At 43.4% G+C, this 13,969-nt stretch overlaps 1 protein-coding gene across 4 annotated transcripts in view; it reads right to left on the bottom strand.

The window, feature by feature from the left end:
• COL4A2 (collagen type IV alpha 2 chain) overlaps nt 1-13,969 on the bottom strand; it is a 284,103-nt gene that overhangs the window by 54,408 nt on the left and 215,726 nt on the right. For all 4 annotated transcript variants that reach the window (XM_068268036.1, XM_068268037.1, XM_068268038.1 and 1 more), the window contains 5 exons: nt 8,832-8,879; nt 6,772-6,858; nt 3,321-3,428; nt 2,366-2,587; nt 970-1,131 (listed from right to left, as the gene is read on the bottom strand). In XM_068268036.1, coding sequence (XP_068124137.1) covers nt 970-1,131; nt 2,366-2,587; nt 3,321-3,428; nt 6,772-6,858; nt 8,832-8,879 — 627 coding nt within the window. The remainder of the gene's footprint in view (nt 1-969; nt 1,132-2,365; nt 2,588-3,320; nt 3,429-6,771; nt 6,859-8,831; nt 8,880-13,969) is intronic.

Below are 13,969 nucleotides of genomic sequence, written 5' to 3'. Positions count from 1 at the left end.
ACCCTATCGAGGCTTCCCCCATCCTCCTGTGTCCCACGGCGGTCTCGCTGCAGCCCCCGGAACGCACAGGCGACAAATCCGACAGCCTGTGCAATATTTACCTTTTCGAGCTCCAGCGGGGGCACTGTTGTGGCTCTTCTGACAGAGAAAGGCGAAAATATTTTCCCCTATCTCCGTGGGAAGAGAGGATACTGCGCCTGCGCTGGAGCCAAAAGGTACATATTTACATTGCCGCCGCTCTGGGAGGATTTTTCCCCCGGCCGTTGGACTGAGGAGGATGGGGGAAGCCTCAATAGGATCCGGAGGCTTCCCCCACCTGAGGTGAGTACCCCCCAGGGGAGTATTTTTCATTACAGATTTTCTTTAAGAAAGTCAGCAGACAGCACATGCTGAAAATGACAATTTATTAAAACACTAAGAGAACCAATGCATTTTGTGGGTTGAATCTCGCTTCTTCAAGTGTCCTGTTGTCACAAGCAGAGTAGCACGGAGCACCTAACAGGCCAGTCACATCCATTCACTAATGGTAAGCTGATAGTGTCCATTCTGCTACCTATCTGTCCATGAATTACAGTACTCACCCCACAACTAAGTATTACCTTTACCACCCTCCAGCATAAACATGACACTGTGCTTACGAGAACATATGGCCAATTACTGGCATTTATTGTTTTCAAAGTTATCCTATTCCAATACTATCATCTAATGGTGCTATAATCAATAATGCATATATACATGCTGTATACTACATTTCTACTGAGTGGGTACCATTTAGGGAAAGGAATGCAACTGAAATGATACAGTAGTTCAAATTATTTTTATATCTGCCACAATATTTATGTAAACAGAATACTAAAGGCATTGTCCATTCCAATAGTGTGAAATATGGATATATGAGTATCATATTTGTCTGCTGTGTCATTCCCAGTATTGTCAAATAAATTAAATAAGTTAGCAATGCACTCTTACCTGCAGTTCCAGGGAAACCCACCAATCCTGGTTGTCCTGGTTTTCCAGGCATTCCTGGAAATCCGCCATTCCCTGATGTACCTGGCAATCCCGGAAGTCCTGGAATTCCTGAGTCACCCTGAACGCCTTTCGATCCAGGGAGCCCAGGTCTTCCATTGATACCTAATCATTAATAATAATATGGATAAGACAAATATCAAAAATCAGTTTTTTAATTGTTTGAAAAGACAAGCATTTGACATAACAGAAACAGTTAGCTTGTTTTACAGGATTACAAGACATACAGCCTATGAGGGCTGGACAGAAATCACATATATACGTTATTATAACAATATTGTGGGATTTTTGTTAGCATTCAGCTGGTGGAAGCTACACTGGCAGCTCAGCAGTGCAAGTACAGAACTCTGAGCCAGAAGCGCCAGGGCCAAATTTTTGTGTATGCCTGAATTATATCTCCACTCACAGGAATGGGCTGAGCAGTTTTTAATGTAGCCAGGCTAAAATCCAGTAGCTTGTTATTATTAGAAATTATTTCCTTGACGCTTAAAAGTATGATATATTGGAATTAAATACTGTGTTATTGTAGTGCACTTTTAAGAAAAGCTTTCTGTTTTCTTTTGTTCCAAACAAAAAACCACTGCAGTTTTAGTCTCAACAACCCCAGAGTTGCTTGTATGTGCTTCACAAGGATAGTAAAACATCCTTCACCACTATTAGGGCTCATTCGCATGGGTAGTTTAACCATGAAGTTGTTGTGTGGTTAAACTACCAATCTCAGATAGATCAACTGCCATGATGTATAATACAAGCGAATGGTGTCCTTCCTAACGACAAGCAACAGTGTTAACCTGATCAGCATGACTATGGCATGACTGGTGTAATGTGTGAGCTAATTAAACTTATAATTGTTTTAGATGTGTTCTGTATTGACTGCCTAGGTTAGGTGGAGACAGTGGAAACCCAGCCTAATTATGTACTGTAGGAAATACTTAATATTTCTATAACTATTATAGTAACATTTTGTTGTGGTTTTTTTCAGTTTGCTTGAAACTGTGAAGCGCAGTTGATGAATGATAGCCATTGTAGCCTAAATGATAACCATGCAAGTATAGAAAACCAAAGGATCTGTCGAACCTTAAAACAGATGAGACAGATTATTCCAGTAAACTGATGCAGTGTCTAGGTAGTGTAGGTAGGTGACAGCAGATCTGTTATGGTTGGAAATATCTGGTTCTATCAATTACATTATAGGAATCAACATCCTGACTGGACATTGGCAGTGTAGGTCATATATGTGATCACCTTTTATAGTGCAGATAGTTTAGACAGTGCTGGAACATTGACCAAACTTTGGAAATTGCATTTCACACTGAAAGTATTTGTAAGTGTTCCATACCTTGTAATCCTGGTAATCCTGCATCACCTTGTAGGCCTTTCAGACCTGGGAAACCAGGAAGTCCAATATCTCCCCGGGGACCAGGTGGGGCTCCCAACACATCACCAGAACCCCCTTTTACACCTTGGAATCCCAGTGGTCCTGGCTTTCCTGCTGGACCTGGTGCTCCTGGGAATCCTGGCTGTCCAGGATTACCCCGGTCACCTCTTCTACCAGGGAATCCTGCAAAAATAGAGAAGACATTGGTACTCTAAATGCAATATTTCATTGCAATCTATTTATTGCATTTTTCTGAATGACATTAACATACCACATACACCTAGAAAGAAACTTGTTTACTATGTAAAGAAAATATGCATATGGACTTGATGTTGTATTAATCTGGCATTATTAAAAGTTGTACAGTATGCTAGTTATATGTTAAAGTTAAAAGTTAAAGTTGAAAGTTATATGCTAGCCATAAACGGTAAAGGACAATTAAATATAATGATGAGATCACATTGCCCTGTTGGCATTATGTTGGCAAACTACCTCATAAACAGGATTTCTTATGCAAGTTTTGTATTTGTATCCTTCATAAAGCCTTGTGAGCACAATCTATCCGAGGCTATCCAACAAATAATACCATCAAGTGAATGGACTGCTGAAAATCAGAAATTAATTCTTCAGCACTACTGATTAGAAAAACAGCAACTTAGTGTTTGATTATGTGTTAGGCAATGCCACTAAATACTAATCAAGAGGTGCATGTGATCGATGTAACAAGAACAGGAACTTGCTTGAGAAAAAAGACTGGGCAAAAGAGCCAGGACTGAATTCCATATTCCAGATTTGGCTTTACAAGAAAGCTAAACAGGGGCAGTAGTAATGTTAAACTGAAGCTGTTTAATAAAACATACATTATTTAAAAAAAAAAAAAAAAGGCATTTTTTTCCACTAAAAAGTGTATAAATACCTTGTGGACCAGGTAGGCTGTCAAGACCAGGATCTCCTTTGGCTCCTTTGAACCCCCAGATTCCATCCATACCGGGTTCGCCTAACTGACCCTTCAGACCTCTTATACCTAAAGTTATAGAAATACAAAGCAAAATGTAGAGTATGTGTTATTGCTATGAAATTATAATTTATAATATACATTTATTTGATCAGTTATCTAAGAAAAATCATCTTGACTGCAAACAATTAGGGCCCTTTCACACTGGGGCAGTGCGGTGCGGTAATTTTACTGCACCTCCCTGCAGCCCTATGAAAGTCTATGGGGCCGATCATATTAACGTGGCGTGGCGTGATACAATGGAAGTGACATTTGTGCTGCATCCCCAACGCAAGGACAGATCCACGTTACCGTGTGGTTCTGCGGCGACGTTCGGTGTACCAGTAAGTCCTGTAAGTCTATGGCGACTCTGGGTTTTTTAACAATTTACGTATTGGCATTGTGACACGCATGCGCAGAAGGGTATTTTTACAATACGCTTCCGCGCACTACCGTATTTCCAAAACAGGAAGTGAGCGCAAGCGGCCGTCACTTCCTGTTTGGCTGTTACCCAGAAGGGGATTACCATAAATTAACATGGTAATCCCCGAAGGCCTGTTTTTGGCAGTGCTGTGCGACCTCTGGGCCGCACCGCTAACCCCAATTCTCAGTGTGAAACTGGTCTAAATCTTGATTTCATCAATGAACCATTTTGGAAATGAGAATTTTAAGGCTACGTTCACAATGAGACATTATTGTCCTATGTTATAAAGTAATTATAATGCACATTGCCGCACTGCAATGTTAGGCCTATGCGAAGTTCACAGTGCGATGTTAGCACGATGTTGTAAATGTTGTGTTTATTTCAACGCACTGCTGCAGTGCATTACCTCTAAACACACATGTTACCAGGTACAGGAAAGCATACTTTTCATTGCCTGTATGCTTTACTGTACCTACTTATGCGACGGTAACGCAGTGTTAATGTGTGTTACCTTTTTTTGTTGCATTGTAATGCAGCATTGCAACTTTAACGTCGCAACACAATGCAACTTCCCACTGTGAACCTAGCCTGAGTCCTCATAATGAAGTGAGTTACAGAAAGGAGCTTATGCAAGAAGCTGAGAGATTGCAGTTTGCAACACCCAGGCTTTGTGCAGTTGAGTTCAGCACACTGGATGAGAACACATCCTACCCAACAGCAAGTGGTGCAATGTGCAGGACCACAGGGTTCCATAGCTCTGTGCATACTAGCAGCCAGCTCCATTCAAATAAAAATGGAAAACATACATGTGCACATTCCCCTACTCATCATTAGCTGCATGGTTATTAAATAAATGTGTAATGCCCTGTAGTTTGATGCCTGTTGATACCTTCATTGACATCACTGTACATTCATATGCACAAGTGTTTTCACAGGGTGTGAACAGTGAAAAAAGGCTGTTTTTTATTTTTAATTAAATACAAATCTAGTAAGAAACATAATGTCATGGCACCCCCCCCCCCCCCCCCCCAATGCAGGTTGGGTGGGCATGAAAACACAGCCTATGAATTCTCCCAAAAAGAGGGTGGAGGTTTTAGCATGGTAGTATGGAGTTGGCAGGAGGTGGAGGTTATAATCACTCCCTTACTAAGGGGTGATTAAATAGCCAAACCCACTCAGGTCAATAAGTAGATGCGACAATTTATTAGCCCTTACCTATTTTCTGTAAAGGATTAACACAAAAAATCCACACATTATGAAAATATATTTATATATACAAAGAACCAAGACATATTTTATTGAAATCCAGCATTGTAACCCACATCTATTTCAAAACAATATTTTCTTCCTTTTTTCTGATATTCTTTTATCTGTATTGCAGAGCGCTGCTTCTGCCTTCCTTTCCCATTACTTCTCTAGGGTGCACTCTAACGTGGCATCTGCAGCAAATTGGAATAAGCTCCAGTAAGAAATTCAAATAAGCTCTGGTGGAGCTTACTGAATCTGCTGCTGAGTGTCCCTACTAGTCAGTATCATTGCCACAAGAATGCCAGGCAACAAATTCAGATAAGCCCCACTACAGCTTATTAGAATATTTGGCCATGACTTGAATATTCAGCTGAGGATTCCCTACAGTTCAGACTGAAGGACCAATAGGAATTCCCAGTGGAAATTCCAGATGTGCTGACCTGGGGCTCCTATTCAAGCGATGAGAGAGGACAGTGCAGATAGCATTCTGCGATGCAGTATTCTAAGAAAATAATTTAAAAAGCTGCAGGTAACTGGTAATTTAATTTTAGTTCTTTAATCTTTAATTTTAAGTTTTTAGCAAAGCAAATAAAAACCTGTTACAACAGCAGCCCATGTCTTGACTAATATAATATAAAAGCATAAAAAATATAATACAAAGTAAAACAAATAGCCATTTAACTTTCTTGTATGCTGTGAGTGTTTTCGTACTATTTATCCATTTGTGAAGATAAATTAGAAGTCAGCAATGACCCCATTTACATGTTTACCTGAGTGAGGTCGGCTACTTGGATGACATTGCCACCCCCCTTGCAAAGTATCAAAGTATACCTTCAATGTTAAAAGCCATGTAGGCATTTATCAGTCAGGGGGAAATGCCCTAAGTCTGCAGGCTCCACTTTGCTGGGCTCACAAATGGCATGGTGGATAGAGTATTTACAGTATAAGACCCTGGGGGAGCTCTGACAGTTTTAATTGTAAACACTATTTCTATCAGGAATAATATTTGAAAACATCTCCACATGTGTGTCACATGCAGACACTGCAGTATGGCCAGCTGCTGGAGACCACTGCAGCCATTGCTTAAAACACAGGAATGTATGAAAATCAGTGTGAATAAGTCATCACAAGTCATGTGCTGCAATTGGGAAAACAAATCATGATTGATGTAGTAAATCTATCACGCTGAGTCACAGAGAACAAGCATCCCATTCTGTCCTATGGTGAGGGAAAGGGGAGGATGAGCAGGAAAGGCTGCTGATGCTGAAAGACAGCTAAACTCACACTAGAAATCTCTAGAGTGAAGGACGTAACACCTTAAAGCTGGCCACTAACGGTCCAATTTCTAGCGAAAAATCGTTCCAGCGATCAGAAATTCTGATCGGATTGGTTGTAAATAATCTCCATTGGTGGACACAATCGATTATGAACGAGTGAAAAAAATGTCGCCCGAATGAATTTTCGTCGAACGAAAATTTGGATTTTCTTGGTGGTCGTGATAGATCGGAAGCAATGATTGGTTAGTTGATGGTGTAGTGAACGATTTTTTGCCCGATCAGAATTTCTGATCGCTCGAACGATTTTTCGCTAGAAATTGGACCGTTAGCGGCCAGCTTAAGGCAAACTAGCAATGCAAAACACAATTCCAATCATTAGAACTCCTCAGACTTTCATTTATGTCATAAACACAGTCATTCCTACCATTAAATCCTGGTAATCCTGGTGAACCCGGTCCACCTGCGGGAGCTGCTGGTGGGGTTAATGTACACCCAATCCCTGGAAACACGGCTGTAAAGATAAGAATAAATGAAATAAGCAAAAGGAAAAGAACAAAGTATGGTAAATGCTGATGTCCCTTTACTCAGCATGTTCAGGTGGAGCAAGATATGGTAAACAGGGTTATTTTCTGCTTCACTTCTCAAAGAAAAATGTTGTCCTCTCCTCAGCAATCATTTTGTTGTTTCGTTTCTATATTTTTCTGCATATTCTTGCATATTGATTTTGTGCTTGAACAAGGTAATAATACATTTGAGGATATCAAATTCACTATTAAAGCTCTCCCATGAATTAAAATACCTTATTTTAGCTTCTCTACCTAAAGGTGCCTATTAATGGCACAATTTTTTCTTCAGATTCGATAGTCCAACACACTTTTTATAATCGAATTGTATAGAAAACTGCACCATTTGTGGCACAAATCGATGAGATATGATTCTTTGATCGATTGGAAAAGGAAAAATTATGTGTAAAACCTTCTTAAATTGTTCCGTTAATGTGAATGCAGCTCTTTGTGCGCTCCGTGTGTCTCGTGGTGCTGATTGGCTGGCGGGACCACGTGATGTGGAGTGTTCCACTCCGCATCACGTGGTCCTGCCAGCCAATCAGCGCACAAAGCGGCCGCTCCAGGAAGAAAACACTGCACGTCAGCAGTGCAGTGAATATTAATTAGCCATGTGGCTAATTACTGCGCATGGGCAACCAGTCTAACCGCACAGTATGCTGCACTTTCTCAGAACGTGCAGCGTTACAGTGTAACACAACGTGGGCACTGTGAACAGCCCATTTAGTTTTCATTGCTGTGAGTTGGGCTGCATTACAGGCTGCACTAACGTGCGCCTGTAACGTCTTACTGTGAAAGCAGCCTAAGAGAAAGCAATGTATTGGCCACTGGCTACATATAGCATTGGGAGGAGATATTATGAGGTTTCCTTAAATAATTATGTATATATACACATATAGGTACCGTAATCAACAGGTTGTAAAAATATTCAAACACTTGTCCAATCCAGACTAATCCAGAAACTCACAGAAACAGTAGAGGAACAAAGATGGTGGAGGGCCAGGTTTATCTCATTAAAGAGAATCTGTACTCTCAAATTCTTACAATAAAAAGCATACAATTCTATTCATTGTGTTCTCCTGGGCCCCTCTTTGCCATGTCCGCTGCTCCCCGTCGCGATCCTGGCTTTTAATCGACAGTTTTAGGCAGTGTTTACAAATTTAAAAAATGGCCACTAACCAGGAAGTGATGTTTGTATATATCTCATGTTACAGTATACTACAAGTATTTATTACATAGAGAATTATTTGCACTCCAGTCTGGGATTCTCACAGTTCTAAGCATGAGACAACCAGCTTCCTTCCCCCTCAGAGAGCTCTGTCTGTGAGTAGTAAAAAAAGCACACAGAGCCTGGAGCGGGCGTGCATAACTTCTCCCTATCACAGCAGAGGCAGCACATTCCTCCCTGGCTCGACAAAGAAAACAATATTAGGTATATTACAGAGACAGTGCAACTAGAAAAGGCTGCAGTAATCCAGACCACATTAGAACAGGTATAGGAACTTATGGGATACAAGAAATAAGGCTGAACATTTTGTTACAGAGTCTCTTTAAGGCACTGCAACAGACTTGCAAGCCAATCTCTGCATTTGGGGACAGCTGCTTATTATCATTTGCTTTTTAATAAAGGGCAGTGGGCCTGAAATGTTGTACTTGACTTGTTAGTCTGCTGTGTTGAGCTAATCTACATCATGTAGGATACTCCCAAATACACGGTGACTCTCCAACTTCTTTTGCTGCCTGTCTTTTATCTTTCCTGTAAAACCAGTAACCTAAATGTGAACACGGATGTGATGTGATCGGTATCTAGATGTATTCATGTTTCATAACCACCTTGCTTCAAGGGATAAGTAACGGAAAACAATGTTGAACCATATAATCATTAGGTACTCAAATGATAAAAGTGAAAATATTATCTTACGTCTTTGGCCTATTGCATTGTCTTCTGTAGGTTCTTTAAAGCAGTCACCTAATAAGAAAAATACAAATATCTTTATGACAAACAAGTTTGACTTGCGTAAAAGCAAATAGATGAGAAATAAGGAACTATTACTACTGTTTTTTTTAAACACTTTGTTGCTGTGTGCAACTACAAGTGAACACATTAATAATAATATATTAAAAAAAATGTATGAGTTATTTCTTTTCTGAGAGGCTCATATATCTTTTCAGGAAATAATCGTGAGTAAGTATTGTACTGCCACCTTTCACTGACAGATCATGTGTCAACTTGATGAACTCATGCACAACATCTGTAACAGACTTGGTGGTATTTCTAGGGACATTGTCCTGTGCTAACTAATGTTTGACTGCATTATCTGCATGTTGTTTTCTGGTGTCTGACTCAATCACTGCTGAAGCCAAAAAGATCATCAGGACAGACAGGAAACCTGACTTCACTATTTGGGAGCCTGCTGCTGTGGCCATGCTCCCTGTGCTGGTAGAGACAAAACTACTGCCCATTTATTCATCCATTCAGCTCAATGAAAGTGGAGCTAAGTAGCATATTGGGCAAATTCCCTTTCAGGCCCGGTTCACATTAGCGGTTGTTTGCCAAACGGACCGGATGACCTGACCGGATCCGGATCGGAACCGTACGGTTCTGATCCGGATCCGATCCGGATCCGGTCAGGTTGCATCAGGTGTCCATCAGGATGCGATCCGGATCCGTTTGGCAAAAGTTACGTTAAAAACAAAAAAAATGTTGGGGTCTGGGAGGTCAGCAGAAGGGGGACCTGTGGAATCAGGCCCTCTGCTGTTTAGCACTCACCTCCACCTCCGACATGCTGCCAACATCTCCGGATCCGGATCCAGCTGTGCTGCTCCACTCCAAAATGCTTGCCCATGTGTCCCCATCCAATATCGCCGCAACAATCCCCATAGGAAGTGGGGTAGAACATCCGGATTTCTCAGCCAGTGTGTTGTGCGCTCTCCGGTTCCCATTGGTTTGTATTGGCCGGATGGTGCAGTCCGGCTCCGCCCCGGATACGGCTGCCGGAGGAGCCGGATGAAAAAATAGCGCATGTTGGAACGGAGGCCGGAGTCCGGATCCGGCCCGGATCCGGTCCGGCTCCGGTTCGGCAGAACGGACGCATGTGAACGGACGCATAGGCTTTCATTGCTATGCCGTGCGTCCGTTCCGTCCGTTCTGCAAGCGGTGCGGCTCCGGCACGGCGATTCCGGAGGGCCACCGCAAGTGTGAACCGGGCCTCAGAGTCATTATTGGGAGAAGTGGTAAATGGCAGCTCGGCCACAAGAGGGCAACACAACACGGATCAAGGAGGAAAGAGAGCAGTGGTTTCATTCACACGTCTGCTCTGCATATTAAATAAAGTAAGGTATCTACACATTTCTTCTTTTTTTTCAAACTCAGCGATACAAAAACCCCAGTGTCTATGACTGACTTCATCATTGCATTCTTATTTGGTTTGCATCACAGTTTGAATAGTTTAACTTTATTATAAATATTATTTTCAATTGTGCAATGTTTAACACATTGCACATATTTCTTTTTAATACTAGGACTAGAGATGGCTTGAACAGTTTGCTGTCGGAAAGTTCCTGGCATACTTGAGCTGTTCACTGTTCGCAGGAGAGCAGGCACACAAGTAAGGCTCAAAAAGAAAGGACTGCGGTCACCTATCCCAGCCATTCTGCTAGCGAACGTCCGCTCCCTCCCGAACAAGCTAGACGAGCTGCTTCTATTGCTTGGCAGCAAACCCACGCTTGGTAGCAACTCCCCGGTACTCTGCTTCATAGAGACTTGGCTGAATGACAACATCCCGGATAACTCCCTCCATCTACCGGGCTTTGACCTCTTTCGCGCAGATCGCAACCAGGCACTCTCGGGGAAAAAGAAAGGCGGAGGTGTCTGTTTTTACATCAACTCCTCCTGGTGCTCCAGCACGACCGTCCTGCAGAAAAGCTGCTCCCCAGACATCGAACTCTTACTGATCAACTGCAGGCCTCAGTACTCTCCCAGGGAATTCAACTCCTATGTCCTGGCGGGCGCCTACATCCCCCTGGACGTTGACACCAGCAATGCACTGAGCACTCTCAGTGATGCCATCTCAAGGTGGGAGACACACCTCCCAGACTCCCTCTTCATCATTCTGGGGGATTTCAATAGGGCAAACCTACGTCAAGAGCTGCCCCGCTACAAACAACACATCACCTGCCCCACAAGGAACCAGAGCACCCTGGACCACTGTTACACGGTCCTCAAAGACGCGTACAAGGCCATTAGCCGAGCTGCCTTGGGCAGCTCTGATCACTACCTAATTCACATGATCCCTACCTACAGAAGACACCTTGAAACCACAAAGCCACTTGTCAAGCCTGTGAAGAAGTGGACAGAGGAGGCGAAGGAGCAACTTCAGGCCTGCTTCGACAGCACCGATTGGTCAGTCCTGGAAGATCCCTGCCTGGAGGAATGGTCAGAGAATGTCACCCCCTACATTAGATTCTGCGAGGAGTCATGCATCCCAGCGACAACCATCAAGGTCTTCCCGAACAACAAGCCCTGGTTCAATGGAAGGCTACGCAGGCTCCGGAGGCAAAAAGAGGAAGCCCACAAATTTGGTACACCGGAGAGTTTCAGGGAAGCCAGGAACACTTTGAAAAGAGAGTTGAAGGTGGCAAAGAGAGACTACTCCAACAAGCTGAGTCGCAACCTCCAGTCCAACAATGTCCGGGAGGTCTGGAAAGGCCTAAGGGCAGCCACAAACTTCAAGCCTCCTTCACAACACATACTTCTGAGCACTTCACTAGCTGAGGATCTCAACAAATTCTATTGCAGGTTCGAGGCCCAACCCACCCACCCTGCGGTTCAAACGACCACATCCCCACCCAAGCATCCAACCCCTTACTCTCCCCCACTCGCTGGTCACACTCCCTTAACACAGCTAACAGTCCAGGAGTCCGAGGTGCTACGGCACCTCCGGAAGCTAAACATTAGAAAGGCCTCAGGCCCAGATGGCATATCCCCATCCTGTCTAAAAACATGTGCGGGTCAGTTAGCCCCGGTCCTTACCTAAAAGTTCCCTCCTGCTTCAAAAAAGCCGACATCATCCGGGTCCCCAAGAAGCCAGGAGTCACGGACCTAAACAACTTTAGACCCGTCGCCCTAACCCCGTCTATCATGAAGACCTTTGAAGACTGGTCCTCTCCTACCTGAAGCTTCACACTGCCACCCTATTGGACCCTCTACAATTTGCATACAGGGCAAACCGATCTGTGGAAGACGCCATAAACATCTGCCTTGCACATATCACTGAACACCTGGATAAGCCAAAGACCTATGCAAGGATCCTCCTCCTGGACTTCAGTTCCGCGTTCAACACCATCTGCCCAAACATTCTGCGCGACGCCCTGGAACGGCTCGGTGTTGACCCAACCCTTTGCACCTGGATCAAAGACTTCCTGACGAACAGGACACAGCTAGTGAGACTTGGAGGCTGCTCCTCCAGAGTAAGAACCACAAACACAGGCGCCCCGCAAGGATGTGTACTGTCTCCGATGCTCTTCTCTCTGTACACAAACAGCTGCACCTCCTCTACGGATACCGTCAAGGTCATAAAGTTTGCGGATGACACCACCATCGTAGGACTCATGGAGGATAATGCGGAGCTGGAATATCACAGCGAGATCGAGCGGATTCTCAGATGGTGCTCAGACAACAAACTTGTACTAAACACAGCAAAAGCGGTTGAACTGATAGTGAACTTCAGAAGAAACGCTACACCACCCAGCCCGGTCATCATTGATGGCACCGAAGTCACCAGGGTACACAGCGCGCGGTTCCTGGGCACCACCATCACGGAGAACTTGAGATGGGTTGAAAATACCTCTACTACCCAAAAGAAGGCCCAGCAGAGACTGTTCTTTCTGAGGCAACTGAGGAAGTTTGGCATGCCCAGGGAGCTACTGACCAGTTTTTATACGGCGACCATTGAATCTGTCCTCTGCTCCTCCATCATTGTCTGGTACTCGGGGGCAAAGGCAAAGGATAGGCTCAAACTCCAGAGAGTCATCAACGAGGCTGAGAGGATCATTGGGTCGCCCCTGCCACCCTTGGACCTTCTCCACACATCCAGAATGAGGTCCAGGGAAAATAGAATCACTCTGGATCCCTCCCACCCTGGCAATCACTTCTTCAGTCCCCTCCGCTCGGGACGTCGCTATAGGTCCATCTACACCAAAACCACCAGGCGTAGGAACACATTCTTCCCTCAAGCGATCACTCTCCTAAACTCAGATCCTCTTCCAATGCCATCTCCTAATCCCCTTCTGCACCTGGGTGCACTAAAGGACGAACTTGCATAATATAGTGACAATCGTTCTATGTGTCTTTTGCTATGTTGTAATGTTTCGTATAAATTGTACTATGCGTAGTGTTACTTGTACTGTTTACACTGCCAACTTGCCTTATGTCCACCAATAATTCCGGGTGCGGCGCCCGTCGCACTTGGCGAATAAAGTCATTCTGATTCTGATTTAACACAAATGTTTTTGTAAAAAATTGCGTTCTCATTTTTTACATTTATGTCACCAATTGACATGGAGCAGTCGGCAAGAGGTTAAGGAGGACAATGAGAACAAGAGGGTAAACATTTTTCAAAAAGAGCTTGTAGTTTTTGAGAAAATTAATGTTAAAATTAGAGGAAAAATTAGCAAAGTTACTGGGGTAAAATGACAGAAAATGTATTAACATGTATATAAATGTATATATTTTTTAATTATATGTATTATATTATATATTATATATGAGTGTGGGAAATAAAAAAAAAATTACGTGGGGTCCCCCCTGTGGTGATATAGCAGCCATTTGGAACTTGTATCTTGTGGAAGCCATGTTCTTTCTGCTGTGCACTATCTCTTATGTGTATGTCTGTTAGAGACAGCCTGGCTGCTGGTCTTTGAAAGAATGGTCACCTGGAAATGGTAAATTTGCATCTCTCAGAAAAGGGCTGTAAATCTCATTTGACCAGCTAAGTTAAATAGCTCACAGACACCTGGACATTGCGTGAATTAGGAAATATTTACCTAGCCTCCAGCAAG

The sequence above is a fragment of the Hyperolius riggenbachi genome, chromosome 2 (genome assembly GCF_040937935.1).
Source record: "Hyperolius riggenbachi isolate aHypRig1 chromosome 2, aHypRig1.pri, whole genome shotgun sequence".
Classification (NCBI taxonomy): domain Eukaryota; kingdom Metazoa; phylum Chordata; class Amphibia; order Anura; family Hyperoliidae; genus Hyperolius; species Hyperolius riggenbachi.
This window is presented reverse-complemented; position numbering and strand designations above follow the sequence as displayed.